The sequence below is a fragment of the Capra hircus genome, chromosome 15 (genome assembly GCF_001704415.2).
Source record: "Capra hircus breed San Clemente chromosome 15, ASM170441v1, whole genome shotgun sequence".
In the NCBI taxonomy this organism is placed as follows: Eukaryota; Metazoa; Chordata; class Mammalia; order Artiodactyla; family Bovidae; genus Capra; species Capra hircus.
The window spans coordinates 43,072,761-43,093,400 of record NC_030822.1 but is presented as its reverse complement, the minus strand read 5'-3'; the positions used below and the strand labels follow the sequence as shown (position 1 = coordinate 43,093,400).

The 20,640-nt window shown below is 36.3% G+C and overlaps 1 protein-coding gene across 3 annotated transcripts in view; it reads left to right on the top strand.

The window, feature by feature from the left end:
* The window catches only part of BTBD10 (BTB domain containing 10), a 76,969-nt gene that overhangs the window by 27,215 nt on the left and 29,114 nt on the right, over positions 1 to 20,640 (top strand). The window contains exon 1 of one of the 3 annotated variants that reach the window (XM_005689598.2): positions 1,540 to 2,026. The exons of the other annotated variants lie outside the window; for them this stretch is intronic. Coding sequence (XP_005689655.1) covers positions 1,902 to 2,026 — 125 coding nt within the window. The 5' untranslated portion in view covers positions 1,540 to 1,901. Of the gene's footprint in view, positions 1 to 1,539; positions 2,027 to 20,640 lie in introns of those variants that run through there. 3 annotated transcript variants of the gene reach the window in all.

Sequence of the window (20,640 nt, the reverse complement as noted above, 5' to 3'; positions counted from 1 at the left end):
TATAAATTATTGACTAGAACTATGTCATATGGTCATCTCTAGATCATGGAGATAGAAATGTAAGTGCTCACACACCTCAAACAGAATTGGGGATTTAAATCTACAAAAACTAAATGGCTCAGTCTGTTAGGGCTGTTATAACAGAATACCATAAACTGGGTTTTGTTTCACATAGTTCTGGAGGCTAGGACGTCCAAAATCAAAACGCTGGCACATTTGGTGTCTGGTAAGGGCTTGCCTGCTGCTTCAGACTTTTTTTTTTTCTTCTGTGTTCTCACATGGTGTAGAAGGGACTGGGGATCTTTCTGGGATCTCTTTTGTAAAGGTATTAGTCCCATTCATGAGTGCTCTTCCCTCATGAGCTAATTACCTCACCTATAAATATTGTATCAGTATGTGAATTTTGGAACTAAAAACACTTAGACTTAAGCAATAAAGAAATAAGCATATTTATTGATTCAGTTTTTGCAGTTTTTCTAAAAAGTTGTCTTTTTACATATTGGAATAGCCTGCTTTCTGAAATCCTTTTCCTTTGATTTTTTTTTTTCTCTACTTTTCCTAACTGGCAAGGATAAAAATACATTTCTTGAATTATAAAAGTAGCAATAGTAATTACTATATTCATATGCTATGTTGGAGGTTTGAGGGTTTGGTGAATATTGAATTATGATTTCTCTTTTACCTAATACAATTAATAATACCTAATAATACTTTTCTTTTGTGAAGTTTCTTTGAATGTAGATTTCATAGGTATAACACTGATATAAAAGACAAGACAGGGAAGCTGATCTGGACATGGATGAAATTCAGGGTCCCTATGATTCCTCTGCAAGTGCATACAAGTTAGTTGAAAAATTACTCAACTTTTCTTTCTGACTAGTAGTTGTATAGTTATTACTTATATTGGGGAGTTTGGTAGCTTGCTGAGAAGTTAAAGATCATTTTATTTGAAGTTTATTTGGCCTGAATTATGACACCTTTCTTTAAATTATAAATTAGAGGAGTTTTTGCTATTTAAAAAGGAAAAAGAAAGAGCACCTTATCTATATAACCAATGTTAAAATGCCCTAGAGTGACAACATGCTAAAAGCTCTTGCATATTTGAATTGGGTCGAATACAGCTATTTAAAACTCAGATCTGCAGTCTGCTCAGGTTACTAAAGATAAATGCATCATACATTCAATATCAGACTTTGCCGCAAGGGTTCATTCCCACATAGAAGTACGCATGCTCCTTTCTTCTGCATGAAGATTGAGCTTTCCAGTTTCCTTTTTAAGTCACTCTTTAGTCCTAGCAGCAGTTTAGAAATGGAAAAGTTGGGTTGCTTTAAAGAGTAGTTCTTTTAGTGAGTCCTTAAAGTACAGATAATATTTTCTCTTTGGTTTTAAAGAGAAGCTTTATTGCCCAGAAAAGGTACATAATAAAATATTGAAAGGAAAAAAGAAAGGTAGCTGCCTCCTAGTTTTTTAAAACCTAGCAAGCTGGCAGAGCTAGAATTAGCTTTACAGATGGTATTTGGCAACATATCTACATATCACTAACCCTCATCTCCTGAGTTTTCTTCATCCTGTCTATCAATTACAATATCCAATCACTGCACAGAGATGGAGAAATGGGATGATCACAGCTCACACGATGCTGTTTGGTTAGAAACGTCAGTGCTGCACAACCCACGGCTGAGTCAGTGTCTGTGAGAAAATGAACTGAATTAATACAGAGCGGGGGTTGTATCTCTGAATATTTAAGGCCAAAATAACTGCAATAGCATTATTACACAGTAGAGGGAGGAAAGCTAAAGGAAGTCTGTAGACAGGTGAGGTAGGGGACTGGGAAATTTTTTCATTGTTCAAAGGAATTCTGAAGATGATGGAAATATCAGATGTGCTAAAGTTTCCTAGTAATGCCCAAGGATGCTGACCTGGCTTTCAGTGCTGCATTGTTTGAAAAAGCAGAGTCCCTTTATTCTCTGATTTCAAAATTTTTTTCTTGTTTTTGTGTGTCTGCCTTGGCATATACTAAAGTAAGGTGTGTATTCATTTATTACATGATAATATGCTGGGTTATAATTTTATAGATTTATAAATATGAGAGAGGTGGAGAGATATGTTTGGCTTTTGTTTCATTATGATCATTTATGTTTTTGAATGTTAAAGATCATATGTCTTGATTGTCAGTTTAATGGCACGTTATTTAAAATAGTATGTGTTTTTTTTATTTTCATGGATTTGAGGCTTTGTTTCCTATTTCATTTAAAGTCTTAGTAGAATCATGTAACTTGAGAATGCATTATGTTTGATCTTGTTTCTTATGAATGTCATACAAAATTTTATTTAAGGAAAAGCTAATTTTGAAATATTTTTTATATATTTGAAAATGAAATTCAAGATAAATGAAATAATTGAAATAATTTCCTAAAGAAGGTGAATGTAGTTTTACTTTTGGGTGAATTAAGGATTAGTTGATCCATTTTATATGTATTTTATAGAAATGAATGTATTTGAATGATAAAGTTTTAACTGGTGAAGATGACTTTTTTCCCTAGTCTTTTAGAACACGGACGCTGAGTAGATGATCTAGATACTGCCATTGAAAGAGTAAATCAGATAAGTTTTAGGATTATTATAAATTGATTTTCAATGAGAAAAACATTCCTAAATAAAGAGAATTATTCTTCCTATAAGATTTTAAGTCTTTACAGGTGACAGTGCTTACTTTATTAGGAAATTCTGGCACAAGTTAGAATAATTTGATTAATGGTATTTTTCCTTTTGTCTTCATTATCCCTATCTACTGAGTCTTCATTTTGTAGAGATTTGGTGGGATATACAACATTTTAAAATTATTTTAAATGTTATTAAGTAGTTTGTAACATTCTTTTACTTGAAATGTGAGGAAGTTCTTGTGACTTTCCCCATTTAATTTCTGAAAGTGTGAACAAATCGTTACAACTTGTTTGTTTAGTTAGACTAACTGGTGGTATCTTGTTTTGGCCTTTTTTTTTTTTTTCCTGGTTTGGTGTCCAGAATTGTTTTTCTAAGCTTGCTTAAGTATAAAGTTATAAAGGCAGAAGTCTCATGTTAGACTTTTTGGTCTCATACTTTATAGAATTTTTTTTCTCTAGTTTGGCTGATTTTTAAAAAGATAATGCCTGTGTTATTATAAGAGAATACATATTTATTACATAAATTTGATAAAGAAAAGCACATAGAATAAAATACACATATTATCAAAAGAAAAACTTTAAATATTTTTGTATATAACCTTTTTTTCCTGTGTATATATAAAAATGTAAATTCATATGTATACACTTAAAAAGATTTAGGGATATTACTACATGTACTGTTATATAACCCCCCCCTTTTTTAATGAAAAGCAAGCTTAATCATGAACATTTCCTGTGTCACGGGGTAGTCTTCTATAGCATAATTCTTAAGAATTGCATAGTGTTTTCTGTATATATGTTTTGTAATGTATTGAATTTGAGTTTTTCTGGTTCTTGATAAAAGATCAGTTTGATTTCACAGCATAAATTTCTCTAAAAAAGAAGAATATCTTAAGGAGTTCAGTAAAAATACAATTTTGATACTTTTCAGAAGGAAAAAGATCCTTAATGTGATTATACAATGAATTCTTTAAAGATGTGCACATTATTTTTAAAACAGAGCAAATAAGATTGCCATAATAACGTATAGAAAAATTTTTTTAAACATCAAGGAAATGAGCTCAGATGAGCTGAGACTTTTAAAAAGCTATGGCCAGCCAAAAGAGTTTCTTATGTTACACTTTCAAAAGGTTGTCAATGAAAGTGTAATACTAGTGAATGGGAATGAGAGAAGGAAAAAAAAAATCCATCAACTCTTATTTAGGAGCTTCTTTGGCAGAAAGGAAGAGCAAACTACCACCATCATCAATAATAATAGCAAACACATTTCTAGTAAAGAATGAAACCACCATTAATATAGAGATAAGTAATGTATCTGGCTAAATGAATTGTCTTCTGGAACATCTTATAGTTAAAAAAGAACCTGACTGTAAAATCTTAAAATTATCGATATTATTTATTGTCTTTAAAAGGTTTTAGGAGAATACAAGAAGTACTAAAAGATGGGAGATCCTAGGCCTGATTTTGAAAAAGATAGGAGATTTTAGAGCAAAAAACAAAAGATAGTTTATGACTAACTTGAAGGAAAAAACAGGTTAAAAATTATCCAGAATGGGTTTGCTAAAAATAGATTGTCAGAACAACTTTTAATTTTTCTCTGATGCAGTTGGTAGTTTAGTAGCAATATATATTTGTACTTCACCTTCATTTTAACTTAGTTTTTGGTGAAGTCTTTATATATATCTCCCCTTGGGTGAAGAAAAATGAGTTGACCATTAGTAGATTGTGTTAATCAACACAGTTTTCATTTTGAAGGACCCTGTTCAGAGGTTATTGATCTTAGAAGGTAGCTGTGTTCATTGCTTTGTCTTACTGCTTATGGAGAAGGAAAGTTCTTAAATTTATAGGTAACAGTGAAGAAAGGATAGTAAATAAAAACCTAATGATCCAAAGTGATTTCCAAATCTGATTTGTTGAACTAAATTAAAATGAACTTCTGAAGAATATAAGTAAGAACTGAAAAGCAAATATATATTGTTAGCAGGACTTTATAGCATCACATTTGGAAAAGAGGGGTAGTTGTTCGCAATAAACTTGATATAAAACAAAAGTACAGTATGGCTGCCATCATCCCATCTTTTCCCCTACCACCGCTCCCCTTAGAAACCATCATAATGAATGGGAAAGAAGGTTAGAGCCACTTCATTACACCAAAGTATTGTCTTTAGTTCTGTGTAAATTCAGAAGGAAGGATGTGAGTACATTGGATGCCTTATCAGCTTAGGAAACTGAATTTTCAGAGGTCTTGGGGGCAACTGTGATAGATGTTAAGGAACCTCACAATAAGAGTTGTGTCTTCAATATGTGAAGTTGTCTTCAAATACGTGAAGAATTGTCATTTGGAAAAAAAACTAGACTCACATTCGAGTCAGACTTGGTTAAGGTTAAAAGCATGAACTCTAAAGTTGTGCTTCTTAGGTCACATCTCAGACCTGCCACTTGCTTAGCTACATGATTTTAGGTAAGTTGTTTAGCCTCTAAACCATCATTTTCTCAACTGTGAAAAGAGGATGGTTTTGTGGATTAAATGAAAATATGTGTAAAGTGCTCACTGTTGTTCCTGACATATTCTGAAGGCTCAAATGTTAGTGTTGTTGTTATTTGGTCCTAGAATATAGAATAAAGACAGTGGTTCTCAACCAGATGGTTAATGGTTTGCACTTCATTGAGCACTTGGTTTAATCTTTAATTTTATCAGTCTAATTGCAATGTAGTTCAGATTTTAAATTTTAATTCTTAAAATTTTAGTATGAAGCATAGGAGGAGGGAATTTAATGGAACAAGTTAGTTTGTGTTTTCAAAAGGCCATTTAGGGGACTTCCCTGGTGGTTCAGTGGTTAAGACTCTATGTTTCTAGTGCAGGGGGTGCGAGTTTGATCCCTGGTCAAGGAACTAAGATCTCACATGCTGTACAGCCCCCATCCCCCCCAAAAAAGGCCATTTGAAAATGAGTGATTGTGGGATTGCTTTGATTTCTCTCTAGAATCTTGGTTTGTGAAAGTAAGCTTTGTTAAAATATTCATGGTCATGATAAATATTTCTAAAACTAAGTATTGTATTTGTACTTCATATATTTTTTTCTATTGGTTTTACTTTTTAGTAGAAAAAGATGCTCCCTAGGTCTTAAAAAAGGAACTCTTCCCCTCCTCTTTTCTGAAACTGAAAGACATGCAGGATGTTAGTTCTACAGAGATCTGACCTGTGTCTCCTTTTATTTGCCATGAAGTGATGGGACCAGATGTCATGATGTTACTGTTTTGAATGTTGAGTTTCAAGCCAGCTTTTCACTCTTCTCTTACCCTCATCAAGAGGCTCTTCAGTTCCTCTTCATTTTCAGTCATTAGAGTGGTATCATCTGCATATCTGAGGTTGTTGATATTTCTCCTGGCAGTCTTGACTCCAGCTTGTGTTTCATCCAGCCTGGCGTTTCAAATGATGTGCTCTGCATAGAAGTTAAATAAATAGGGTGACAATAAAGGAGTATACAGCCTTGTATACTCCTTTCCCAATTTTGAATCAGTTCAGTTCCATATCCAGTTTTAACTGTTGCTTCTTGACTTGCATACAGGCTTCTCAGGAGATAGGTAAGGTGGTCTGGTATTCCCATCTCTTGAAGAATTTTCCAATTTGTTGTGATCCACAACAGTCAAAGGCTTTAGCATAGTCAATAAAGCAGACTGTTTTTTTCTGGAATTCCCTTGCTTTCTCTACAGTTTAACAAATGTTGGTAATTTGATCTCTGGTACCTGTGCATTTTCTGAATTCAGCTTGTACATCTAGAAGTTCTTGGTTAACATACTACTGAAGCCTGCCTTGAAGGATTTGGAGCATATCCTTACTCGCATGTGAAATGAGCACAGTTGTATAATAGTTTGAACATTTTTTGGCATAACCCTTCTTTGGGATTGGAATGAAAACTGACATTTCCATTTCTGTGGCCACTGCCGAGTTTTCCAAATTTGCTGGCATATTGAATGCAGCACTTTAACAGCATCATATTTTAGGATTTTAAATAGCTTAGTTAGAATTCCATTACCTCAACTAGCTTTGACTTCACACTCCAGGATGTCTGGCTCTAGGTGAGTGACCATACCATCATGATTATGTGGGTCATTAAGACCTTTTTTGTACAGTTCTGCTGTATATTCTTGCCATCTCTTCTTAATCTCTTCTGCTTGGTCCTTGCTGTTTCTGTCCTTTATCGTGCCCATTCTTGCATGAAATGTTCCCTTGATATCTCCAGTTTTCTTGAAGAGATCTCTAGTCTTTTCCTTTCTATTGTTTTCTCCTATTTCTTTGCATTGTTCATTTAAGAAGGTCTTCTTATCTCTCCTTGCTATTCTCTAGAATTCTGCATTCAGTTGAGTATATCTTTTCCTTTCTCCTTTGCGCTTTGCTTCTCTTCTTTTCTCAGCTATTTGTAAAGGCTCCTCAAACAACCACTTTGCCTTGTTGCATTTCTTTTTCTTTGGGATGGTTTTGGTCATTGCCTCCTGTACAATATTGGGAACCTCCTTCCATAGGTTTTCAGGCACTCTGTCTACCAGATCTAATCCCTTGAATCTATTGTTTCTTCACCTCCACTGTATAATCATAGGGATTTGATTTAGGTCATACCTCAATAGCCTAGTGGTTTTTGCTACTTTTTCCAATTTAAGCCTGAATTTTTCAATAAGGAACTCATGATCTGAACCAGTCAGCTCCACGTCTTGTTTTTGTTGACTGTATAGGGTTTCTCCATCTTTGGCTGCAAAGAATATAATCAATCTGATTTCAGTATTGATCATCTGGTGATGTCCATGTGTAGAGTCATCTCTTGTGCTGTTGGAAAAGAATGTTTGCTATGACCAGCATGTTCTCTTGACAAAACTCTTACTAGCCTTTGCCCTACTTCATTTTGTACTCCAAGGCCAGACTTTCACCACCAGACATATCCACAGCTGAGTGTCATTTCCGCTTTGGCCCAGCCTCTTCATTCTTTCTGGAGCTGTTAGTAATTGCCCTCTGCTCTTCCCCAGTAGCATATTGATACATTCCAACCTGGGAGGGCTCATTTTCTGGTGTTATATCTTTTGCTTTTTCATACTGTTCATGAGGTTCTCACGGCAAGAATACTGAAGTGGTTTGCTCTTCCCTCCTCCAGTGGACTGTATTTTGTCAGAACCCTTCATTTTGACCTGTCCGTCGTAGGTGGCCCTGCATGGCTTGGCTCATAGCTTCATAGAATTACACAAGCCACTTTGCATGACAAGTCTGTGGTCATGATTGTGTGTGATCTGTGATCATCAGTTCAGTTCAGTTCAGTTGCTCAGTCGTGTCCGACTCTTTGCAACCCCATGAATTGCAGCACGCCAGGCCTTCCTGTCCATCACCATCTTCTGGAGTTCACTCAGACTCACGTCCATCAAGTCAGTGATGCCATCCAGCCATCTCATCCTCTGTCGTCCCCTTCTCCTGCCCCTAATCCCTCCTAGCATCAGTCTTTTCCAATGAGTCAACTCTTCCCATGAGGTGGCCAAAGTACTGGAGCTTCAGCTTTAGCATCATTGCTTCCAAAGAAATCCCAGGGCTGATCTCCTTCAGAATGGACTGGTTGGATCTCCTTGCAGTCCAAGGGACTCTCAAGAGTCTTCTCCAACACCACAGTTCAAAAGCATCAATTCTTCGGCACTCAGCCTTCTTCACAGTCCAGCTCTCACATCCATACATGACCACAGGAAAAATCATAGCCTTGACTAGACAGACCTTAGTCAGCAAAGTAATATCTCTGCTTTTGAATATGCTATCTAGGTTGGTCATAACTTTCCTTCCAAGGAGTAAGCATCTTTTACTTTCATGGCTGCAATCACCATCTGCAGTGATTGTGGAGCCCAGAAAAATAAAGTCTGACACTGTTTCCACTGTTTCCCCATCTATTTCCCATGAAGTGATGGGACCAGATGCCATGATCTTCGTTTTCTGAATGTTGAGCTTTAAGCCAACTTTTTCACTCTCCTCTTTCACTTTCATCAAGAGGCTTTTTAGTTCCTCTTCACTTTCTGCCATAAGGGTGGTGTCATCTGCATATTTGAGGTTATTGATATTTCTCCCGGCAATCTTGATTCCAGCTTGTGTTTCTTCCAGTCCAGCTTTTCTCATGATGTACTCTGCATATAAGTTAAATAAGCAGGGTTACAGTATACAACCTTGACGTACTCCTTTTCCTATTTGGTTGTGTGATTATAGTGATTATCAATTTTTCAGAAATATTTTATAATTTTCTATGGTAGGGCTTGAAAATACAAAGTATATAATGGTTTTTAATTCCCCAATTTTTATCTCTAACCTGGACTTTTCCCTATACTTTAGACTTGTATATCTAACTCCATATTTGATATCTCCACTTGGATGTCTAATAAGCATTTCAGTGTTAATGTGTGTAAAAAGCATTTATACTTTTCAAACCTAATCCTCCCACTGTTATTTTAACATGGGAAAATAAGTCAGAATCTGAAATGTTTCAGTTTTTCAGGCCAAAATCAGAGTCATCCTTGATTCCTCTGTCTCACCTCTTACTTTTAATCTATCAAATTCCAAAGTCTCGTTCTTCCGAATATATAGTCTAGTCCAGTGTTTGCCATGTTCACTGCTACAGCCTTGATCCAAGTCACTTTGGCTGTCGCCTGGATTATTTGTAGTAGCCTCCAAAATGATCACTGACCCTACTGTTACCTTCTTTCTTTCATTGTCTGCTTCATCTAACATAAGTTAGATCATGTAATTCAAATTTTATTGGTACCTGTTTCACTCAGATCAAAAACAGAAAAGCTTTGAACATTCTTTGAAGGTCTTTCATAATCTGGTCCTAGTCTTATCTCTGAGCTCATCTTTTAATACTGTCCTTCTCGCTCTCTGTGCTCCAGCTGTCCTAGCCTTCCTGAATGCCTTTAAAAAGCCAAGGATTGCTTTTGGCACAAGATCTTTTTTATCTACCCTTCCCTCAGTCTCATAGTTTTATGTCTTACTTTGTTTTTGCTCAGACATCTTCTCCTCTGAGAGTGCTGCTTTGACCACTGTGTGAAATAGAACCTTTCACCTGAAAATGATGACTCTGTCCTCTTAACTCTGCTTTATTTTTCCTCATAGCACTTACCAGCATATGGTATTTAATATATTTATTATATATGTTCTGTGTTTTTGTACACTTGAATGTATAAATTTTAAGGGCAGAGACTTTCTGATTTATGTCCACCATGGCTAGAATAATAAGTAGTATATAATAGATATTCAGTGAATATTTGGTAGAATGACTGCATGATAAAACTTAAAAGCATTGCTAGAGGAGGGAGTAAGAATAATTTTAGTTATTATGGAGTATAATTACTGTATATTGCAAGTACCTAATGCTTTAGTGATGAATTAAAACCATGATTATTTTTTAGAAGTAAAAAAATTAGCAATGTAACAATTAGATAACTTCTTTTCAGAGACTCATCATTTTGGAGAGGTTCTTTCCTAGCAACATCTTCCTTTATTAAAAAAGTTCAAAATCTGAGAAACCTCTGTCAAAAGAAACCTTTATTTTAAAGTCAAAAGAAACCTCTGTCACTGTCTGCATGAAAATAATTTTTGTCAGTTAGGAAAGCTGACAGTTACCTTGATAGTAAAGTGTTAAATGTTTTTGACCAATAAGAGTTCCTTTTCCAGTGACAGTGCTTTAAAAAAATCAGTTAATCCTTCTAGACAGAGGAATCTATAGAATCGAGAAAAAGCTTAGGGGGGAAAAAATGAGTATCTGGAACTTTTCAGGCTATAAAATTGGCCTGAAATATCAATAAATATCTTTTCATATATAAAAAAAAAAAGAGTTCCTTTTCTGTCAGAGTTCTTAGGATCTAGGTCTTCATTTCACTTCAAAGAAAAGATACTCTTAGAGTAGTCATACAACAGTATATAAGGCTCCCTTGCTATTGCTACTGCTTCTCACTAGAGTTGCTGACGTGTCTGACAGTGAGATTTTAAGAAGAGAAAAACTAGTATTAAAACTTTTCTTGAGCTATATTTCTTGTCTTTTGGCGGCATGGGGGGAGGGGAAAATCTGGGACTTAAGTATGGTTTAAAATATTTATGGACAGTATGTATCAAACAACATACTAACAGATGGCCTTTTAGAGCATAGCCCCTTCTTCAGTTGAGAACTGCCTTTTCAGTGATTAGTTTTTGTTGGGAAACTGACCATAAATTAAGAAGAACAAAAAGCTTATAGAAAAGGCAAACTGAAAAAAAAGGGAAAAGAAGGGAGAGAAATTTGCATTAAACCTGTTGAAAATAAGTTTAAAAGTTTAATTGCATTTCTTTTTTCATCACAGTTGCTGACACTTAACGTGAGGATCAGCAGAGTTTTCTGTAAAAGGCTGGATAGTGAATGTTTTTGGTCATGTGGGCTAGAGTCTGTCAAAATCACTCAGTTGTGCCATTATGGAATGAGAGCAACCATAAGCAATATGTAAATTAATGGGCATGGTTGTGTTCTAATAAAACTTTATTTATAAAATGAGATAATGGGTTGAATTTGGCTTTGCAAACTCTTCACCTAACATATTAAAAATGCTTGTAAAAATCATATGCAAATTGATTGCTTAAAATATATTAATATAAGTTCATTTAAATGGTTTAGTTAAATCTAAAACAATATAGAACATAGTAATAGAAACACCTTTTCTTCCCTCAAAATAATATTGCTTCTTTAATATGGACAGACTAATTAAAAAATGGATGGAAACATCTAATATGAAATTTACAAACATACTTACCTTGTTTTTAAGAAAAATGATGCATTTTTAAAAGATTAAATGTTTAAAACACCTCATAAACTGTAAAGCTTCATGTCTGTATCTCTACAGACACAAATACATATACATGGAAATATTTGCAAGGAAAAAACTGTTGATATGGGAAATGCTTAGATGTTATATATCCTGAAATTTCAGCTAAATTCAGCAAACATTAAGAAGATGCACCAGGATATGATGTTGCTGGAAGTATTTAAAGATAATTCCTCAAAACAGGAAAGTGATATCATATAAGGTTGTATTTCCCATCTGTATACTATATAAGGGGACCATACATATATAAGGGGACCATACATAAGTGGGGCTTCCCTGGTGGCTCAGAGGTTAAAGCGTCTGCCTGCAATGCGGGAGACATGGGTTCGATTCCTGGGTTGGGAAGATCCCCTGGAGAAGGAAATGGCAACCCGCTCCAGTATTCTTGCCTGGAGAACCCCATGGACAGAGGAGCCTGGTGGGCTACAGTCCACGGGGTCGCAAAGAGTCGGACATGACTGAGCGACTTCACTTTCACTTTCATACATAAGTGAGTACCACTCACTTTGTAGATATTTTAGTTTTGTGTATTTGTTACAATATTTTCTAGCAGCAGTGCTGGTAATATTTATTTTTGGAAATTTTTCGTGTATTATTTCTTTGATAACCCCCTCTTTTCTCTGTTCTGTGTGGAACATATATTATTTGAATATCGAGTGTCTTCCTCTATTCAGGGCTTCCCTAGTGGCTCAGAGGATAAAGCATCTGCCTGCAATGCAGGAGTCTTGGGTTGGGATGATCCCCTGGAGAAGGAAATGGCAACCCACTAAAGTATTCTTGCCTGGAGAATCCCATGGACAGAGGAGCCTGGCGGGCTACAGTCCACGGGGTCGCAAAGAGTCGGACGCGACTGAGCGACTTCACGTTTTCTCTTTCACTTTCCTCTATTCTCACCCTTTCACTTTCATTTTTTATTTCCTTTATCACCAGTTTTTTCTTTCAGCCTTCTTCTAACTTTTAAAAATGGCTAAGAACTCTTTTTCATTCTCTTAATTAAAAAATTCCTGTCCTTGTTTTATGGATATTTTGTTAATAGCTATTTCAAATCCTGAAAGATGATGCTGTGAAAGTGCTGCAATCAATATGCCAGCAAATTTGGAAAACTCAGCAGTGGCCACAGGACTAGAAAAGGTCAGTTTTCATTCCAATCCCAAAGAAAGGCAATGCCAAAGACTGCTCAAACTAATGCACAATTGCAGTCATCTCACATGCTAGTAAAGTAATGCTCAAAATTCTCCAAGCCAGGCTTCAGCAATACGTGAACCATGAACTTCCAGATGTTCAAGCTGGTTTTAGAAAAGACAGAGGAACCAGAGATCAAATTGCCAACATCTGCTGGATCATGGAAAAAGCAAGAGAGTTCCAGAAAAACATCTACTTCTGCTTGATTGACTATGCCAAAGCCTTTGACTGTATGGATCACAGTAAACTGTGGAAAATTCTGAAAGAGATGGGAATATCAGACCACTTGACCTCCCTCATGAGAAATCTGTATGCAGGTCAGGAAGCAACAGTTAGAACTGGACATGGAACAACAGATTGGTTCCAAATAGGAAAAGGAGTGCATCAAGGCTGTATATTGTCACCCTGCTTATTTAACTTACATGCAGAGTACATCATGAGAAACGCTAGGCTGGAAGAATCACAAGCTAGAATCAAGATTGCCAGGAGAAATATCAATAACCTCAGATATGCAGATGACACCACCCTTATGGCAGAAAGTGAAGAGGAACTCAAAAGCCTCTTGATGAAAGTGAAAGAGGAGAGTGAAAAAGTTGGCTTAAAGCTCAACATTCAGAAAACAAAGATCATGGCATCTGGTCCCATCACTTCATGGGAAATAGATGGGGAAACAGTGGAAACAGTGTCAGACTTTATTTTTTTGGGCTCCAAAATCACTGCAGATGGTGACTGCAGCCATGAAATTAAAAGACGCTTACTCCTTGGAAGGAAAGTTATGACCAACCTAGATAGCATATTCAAAAGCAGAAATATTACTTTGCTGACTAAGGTCCGTCTAGTCAAGGCTATGGTTTTTCCAGTAGTCATGTATGGATGTGAGAGTTGGACTGTGAAGAAGGCTGAGCACCGAAGAGTTGATGCTTTTGAACTGTGGTGTTGGAGAAGACTCTTGAGGGTCCCTTGGACTACAAGGAGATCCAACCAGTCCATTCTGAAGCAGATCAGCCCTGGGATTTCTTTGGAAGGAATGGTGCTAAAGCTGAAACTCCAGTATTTTGGCCACCTCATGCGAAGAGTTGACTCATTGGAAAAGACTTTGATGCTGGGAGGGATTAGGGGCAGGAGGAGAAGGGGACGACAGAGGATGAGATGGCTGGATGGCATCACTGACTCGATGGACGTGAGTTTGAGTGAACTCCAGGAGTTGGTGATGGACAGGGAGGCGTGGCGTGCTGCAATTCATGGGGTCGCAAAGAGTCGGACACGACTGAGCGACTAAACTGAACTGAACTTGGTAATAGCATTAAGTTAAGTGGGCCTTACAAAGCATCACTATAAACAAAGCTAGTGGAGGTGATGGAATTCCAGTTGAGCTATTTCAAATCCTGAAAGATGATACTGTGAAAGTGCTGCACTCAATATGCCAGCAAATTTGGAAAACTCAGCAGTGGCCACAGGACTGGAAAAGGTCAGTTTTCATTCCAATCCCAAAGAAAGGCAATGCCAAAGACTGCTCAAACTACCACACAATTGCACTCGTCTCACATGCTAGTAAAGTAATGCTCAAAATTCTCCAGGCCAGGCTTCAGCAATATGTGAACCATGAACTTCCAGATGTTCAAGCTGGTTTTAGAAAAGGCAGAGGAACCAGAGATCAAATTGCCAACATCTGCTAGATCATTGAAAAAGCAAGAGAGTTCCAGAAAAACATCTATTTCTGCTTTATTGGCTATGCCAAAGCCTTTGACTGTGTGGATCACAGTAAACTGTGGAAAATTGTGAAAGAGATAGGAATACCAGGCCACCTGACCTGCCTCTTGAGAAACCTATATGCAGGTCAGGAAGCAACAGTTAGAACTGGACATGGAACAACAGACTGGTTCCAAATAGGAAAAGGAGTATGTCAAGGCTGTATATTGTCACCCTGCTTATTTAACTTCCATGCAGAGTACATCATGAGAAACGCTAGACTGGAATAAACACAAGCTGGAATCAAGATTGCCAGGAGAAATCTCAATAACCTCAGATATGCAGATGACACCACCCTTATGGCAGAAAGTGAAGAGGAACTCAAAAGCCTCTTGATGAAAGTGAAAGAGGAGAGTGAAAAAGTTGGCTTAAAGCTCAACATTCAGAAAACGAAAATCATGGCATCTGGTCCCATCACTTCATGGGAAATAGATGGGGAAACAGTGTCAGACTTTATTTTTTGGGCTCCAAAATCACTGCAGATGGTGACTGCAGCCATGAAATTAAAAGACGCTTACTCCTTGGAAGGAAAGTTATGACCAACCTAGATAGTATATTCAAAAGCAGAGACCTTACGGTGCCAACAAAATCCGTCTAGTCAAGGCTATGGTTTTTCCAGTGGTCATGTATGGGTGTGAGGGTTGGACTGTGAAGAAGGCTGAGTGCTGAAGAATTGATGCTTTTGAACTGTGGTGTTGGAGAAGTCTCTTGAGAGTCCCTTGGACTGCAAGATCTAACCAGTGCATTCGAAAGGAGATCAGTCCTAAGTGTTCTTTGGGAGGAATGATGCTAAAGCTGAAACTCCAGTACTTTTGCCACCTCATGCGAAGGGTTGACTCATTGGAAAAGACTGTGATGCTGGGAGGGATTGGGGGCAGGAGGAGAAGGGGACGACAGAGGATGAGATGGCTGGATGGCATCACCGACTCGATCGGTGTGAGTTTGAGTGAACTTCGGGAGCTGGTGACGAACAGGGAGGCCTGGCGTGCTGCAATTCATGGGGTCGCAAGGAGTCTGATACGACTGAGCAACTGAACTGAACTGAATTTATTGATTATAGGGTTTTTGTTTTCTGTGTCTACGTTGTCTTTTGCCTTTTTGTTTATGTTTATTAAACTTATTGTTAAAAATCTTTATAAGAAGTTAAAAAAAATTGTACTGTGAGTTCCTGGGTACTCTTCATCCAGCTTCCTTCTATGATAACATCTCACTTAAGTGTATCAAACTGGGAAAATGACAATGGTACAATTCTGTAACTGACTATAGACATCGGCTTCTATATGTACTCTTTTTCTGGTATTTATTGCTTGATGTTTTTATCACATACAGATTTGTGTAACTACCACTACAATCGGGATGCAGAACTTTGTATCACCATGAAGAAACTTTCATGCTGCCCCTTTAGAGTGTTACCCTTTCCCCGTCCCTAACTTCTGGCGACCTCTGATTTGTTTTCCATCACTGTAATTTTGCTGTTTTGAGAATAATATGTAAATGAAATCAGATAGTATGTAAACTCTGGGGTTTGGGTTTTTTCATTGAGCATAATGCATTTGAGATATCTACCACGTTGTTGAACGTGTCAGTAGTTCATTTTTCTTTTAAATTTTTCAGTAGTATTCCATTGTATCTATGTGCTACACATTATCCATTCTGAGAGTGGCATGGGTTTTGTTACAAACTTTGAAATATTTTTGAATTAAAAAATTTCTCTCTATATATTACTTTAGTTTTATTACCCCCAACCCCTGTAGGAATCGATCTTTTCACTGTACAAAATGATAGAGACTCTAAAATTTCTCTTTGTTAGGAACTTGTCTATCATTGGAAGTTGTATATATATATATAGAATTTTTTAACAAATTAGGTGGCAAAGTCACATGTGTAAATTCATATGAAATTAATATTCCAAAGTTTGATATAAATAGATACTTGCTTCTGAGGGTGACTATTTTAGTAAGATTTAAAAACTTTTGGAGAAAAAAAAAAACCTTTTGGAGAGACTTACTGCCTGTTGATTTTGATGTTAAATGAAAGTTGGTATAAGATGAAGTCAGAAGCTCATAAAGTTGTAAATTTTAAAAGTGAAACTTTTTTTGCAAAAAAAATATTAGGATTTGTATTTAAGATGGGTTTGTTTACATATCTACAGGTGCTGGAAGTCTTTTTTAAAAAATTTTTATTTATTTTTATGGATACACTGGGTCTTCGTTGCTGCACGTAGGCTATCTCTAGTTGTGATGAGGAGGGTTACTGTCTAGTTGCACATGGTCTTCTCATTGCCGTAACTTCTCTTGCGGCGCATGGGCTCTTGGCTGGAAGCATTATTTCTTAGTTAATAAAAATTGTGATCTTAGAGGATTCATGATTAAGGATTCTTATTTGAGTTCTGTATTAACATTATTGGATAGTAAATTTGATCTGTGAGATTTTCAAGTGGTAATCAGTTGGAGATGGTAGTTGGAGATGGTAGTCTGATGGTATAAAAACTTCTGGTTTCATGAGAACATGAACCATTTTAAGAGGCGGATGCAAGAATCTATGTAGTTTTGTGAAAGATAATTTATAATTTAATAGGAGAAGAAAGGCATGGCTTTTTTTACTTGTGTGTAATTGAAATGATTAAGTATCAGCTTCCTGGAAGAGTAGTCTTAATTGAGCTATGTTTGGCCAAGAGGCCAGTTTTGCTGTATAGTTTGGTAAGTTTTGATGTATGTATGCACTTAGGAAACCTCATCACAATCAGGGTAGTGAACAAATTGATCACATGGAAGTTTCCTTGGGGTCCTTTGTAAGCTTTTCCTCCTTCTTCGAACTTCCATACTCCATGCCTGGACAAACCACCAATCTGTTTTCTGACACAAGACATTAGTTTGTATTGCCTAGAATCTGATACAAATGTACCATATTTGGGGAAGGAAGGGTATTTCTCGTCTTTTCACTGAGCTTAATAATTTTGTATGTGATCCATGTTATAACTTGCATCAGTAGTTCATACTTACTGTTGTTGAGTAGCATTCCGTTGTATGGTATACCACAAATTATTTATCCAGTCGCCTGTTCATAAACATTTAGGTCATTTCAGGTTTTGCTTTTTTAAATGATGTTGTTTTTAAAATTTAGATTTCTGATTGTTTGTTGTTGCTAGTATATAGGAATATTGTTTACTTTTGAATATTGATCTTCTATGACCATAGTAAACTCACTCTTTAGTTCTAGTAACTTTTTTGTACTAGAGTCTATAAAAGATGATTATCTTCTCTGTAGATCAGGACAGTTTTGCTTCTTTTTATAATCTGGATGCCTTCTATATCTTTTTCTTGCCATATTGCTCTGGCCAGACTCTTCAGTATGCGGGAGAAGAGAAATGGTACAAGTGGACATCCTTGTCTTGTTCCTGGTCTTAGGTGGAGAGCATTTGGTCTTTGACCACTAAGTATAATGCTGGTTGTAGGTTTTATCCAGCTGATGAAATTCCATTGTATACCTATTTTATTGAGGGTTTTTGTTGTTATTTGTTTTTTAAAATCAGAACTGGATTTTGGATTTTGTTAAATGTATTTTCTTTGCATATTGAGATACAAGTTTTTCATTAATGTGTTAATATGGTGAATTATATTGATTGATGTTTGAATATTTAACCAATGTTGCATTTTTGATACAAAAATCTATAGATCATGTTTTGACAGTTTTGTATATTGTTGTATTCAAATTACTAAAATTTTGTTGAACATATTTGAATCTATGTTCTGAAGGTTGTAGGTTTATAGTTTTCTTGTAATATCCTTCTCTGGTTTTGGTATCTGGGTAATGCTGGCCTCATAAAATGAGTTAAGAAATATTATCTTTTCTTTAGTTTCTAGAGGATTTTGTGTAAGATTGCTATTATTTCTATGTTAAATGCTTGGTAGAATTATCAGTGAAGCCATTTCAGCCTGGAGTTTTCTTAGAAGGAAAGTTCTTAACTACAAATTCAAATTCTTTAGTAGACATTGAATTGTTCATTCCATCTATTTCTTCTGGAGTGCAACCCTATGAACTGTAGCCCACCAGCTTCTGTGTCCATGGAATTCTCCAGGCAAGAATACTGGAGTAGGTAGCCATTCCCTTCTCCAGGGAATCTTCCTTACTCAGGGATCAAACCCAGGTTTCCTGCATTGCAGACAGATTCTTTACCCTCTGAGCCACCAGGGAAGCCCAGTTTAGCTAGTTATTTTATCAATTTTATTGACCTTTCCAAAGAACTAGCCTTTGTTTTCAGTGATTTTTTTTCCCAATTCTTTTTCTATTTTCTATTATTTTGATTTTCACTCTGTTCTTTAATAATTTTTTCTGCTTTCTTTAGGTTTATTTTGTTCTTTGTTTAGTTTCTTTAAAAAAAAAAATTTATTCAACTGCTTGGGTCTGGCTCTTAGCTGTGGCTTGCAGGCTCAGTAGTTGCCGCGTGTTGCCTTTCTAATTGTGGCTTTAGGGCCTAGTTGCTCCGCAGCATGTGGGATCTTAGTTCCCTGACCAGGCATCAAACCTGTGTCCCCTGCACTACAAGGTGAATTCTCAACCACTGGACCACCAGGGAAATCCCTGTCTAGTTCCTTAAGGTAGAAACTGAGGTAATTTTTCTTAGACCTTTCTTCTTTTCTATCATAGGCATTTAAAGATATAATTTGCTTCCTAACTAGTGCTATAATATCATGCCATTCCACAAATTTTGATTCATTGGGCTTTTTCCCTTCAAAATTTTCTCTTTTCCTTTCTAATTTCTTTTTTGCTCCATGGGTTATTTACAAAGATGTTATCTAATTGCAAATGTTTGGGAATTTTCCAGGTATCTCTCTGTTACTGAATTTTAATTCACTTGTAATCAGAGAACATATTTTGTATGAATTTTTTTGAAATGTATTAAGACTTGTTTTATTGCCCAGAATATGGTCTGTCTTGATAAATGTTCTATGTGCATATCAGAAGAATGAGTTTTCTGCTCTTGTTGGATAAAATGTTCCATAAATGTCAGTTAGGTTAAGCCAGTTGATAGTGCTGTTCAAATCTTACTCATCTTTACTGATTTTCTGTCTGCTTGTTCTGTTAAATATTTTAAGAGGGATGTTGAAATCCATTACAATAATTGTGGAGTTCTCCTTGTAATTTTATTCCTTTTTTTGCTTCATGTGTTTTGAAGCTCTGTTACAAGGCAGAAGAACTTTGGGGACTGTTAAGTGCTCTTAAGGGCTTCCCTGGTGGTAAAGAATCTCAGCTGGTAAAGAATCTGCCTGCAGTGCAGGAGACCCCAGTGAATTTACCCCTTTATTCTTATAAACTGCCTTGGTAATATTCTTTGTATTGAGGTCTACTTGGTCTGATATTAATATACCATTCTTGTTTTCTTTTAACTAGGATTAGCATAATTTGTCTTTCCTTATCCTTTTATATTGAACCTCTTTCTACCTTTATATTTAAAGTGTGCTTCTTGTAGATGGGGCATACTGTTTGTTGGGTCTGGTTTTTATATCCAGGGTGATAATCTCTACCTTTTATGGCTTAGACCATGTACATTTAATGTGATTGTAGATACGGTTAAGTCTGTCATCTTGCTGTTTATTTTCTGTTTGTCCCGTTTGTTCCTGTTTCCCTATCCTCCCCTCACCTTTTGCCCTCTTTTGGATAGTGTCTTTTTTTATGATTTCATTTTATCCCCTTTATTGGCTTAGTGACTATAATTCTTTGACTCTGTATTTCAGTGGTTGCTTTAAAGCTTTTAATATGCATCTTTAGTTTATCACTATTTACCTTTATTATATTAAATAATTCTTGTGTCATATGAGAGCCTTATAATATTGTACTTCTGTTTCTCTCCTCCCAAACTTTGTGCTATTTCCAGTATTCTTAATTCCTTTATGTGGCTCAGATGGTAAAGAATCTGCTAGTAAGCCCTGGGTTGGGAAGATCCCCTGGAGGTTCAGTCCTTGAGTTGGGAAGATCCCCTGGAAAAAGGCACAGCAACCCACTCCAGTATTCTTGCCTAGAGAATCCCATGGACAGAGAAGCCTGTCCGTCCATGGGCTGCCATCCATGGGGTTGCAAAGAGTTGGACATGACTGAACAATTAACAATACCATATTTTCACCTGGAGTTATTTTTTTCTTCGGCCTAAAGGATGTTCTTTAAATTTTATTTTTCTGTGTGTA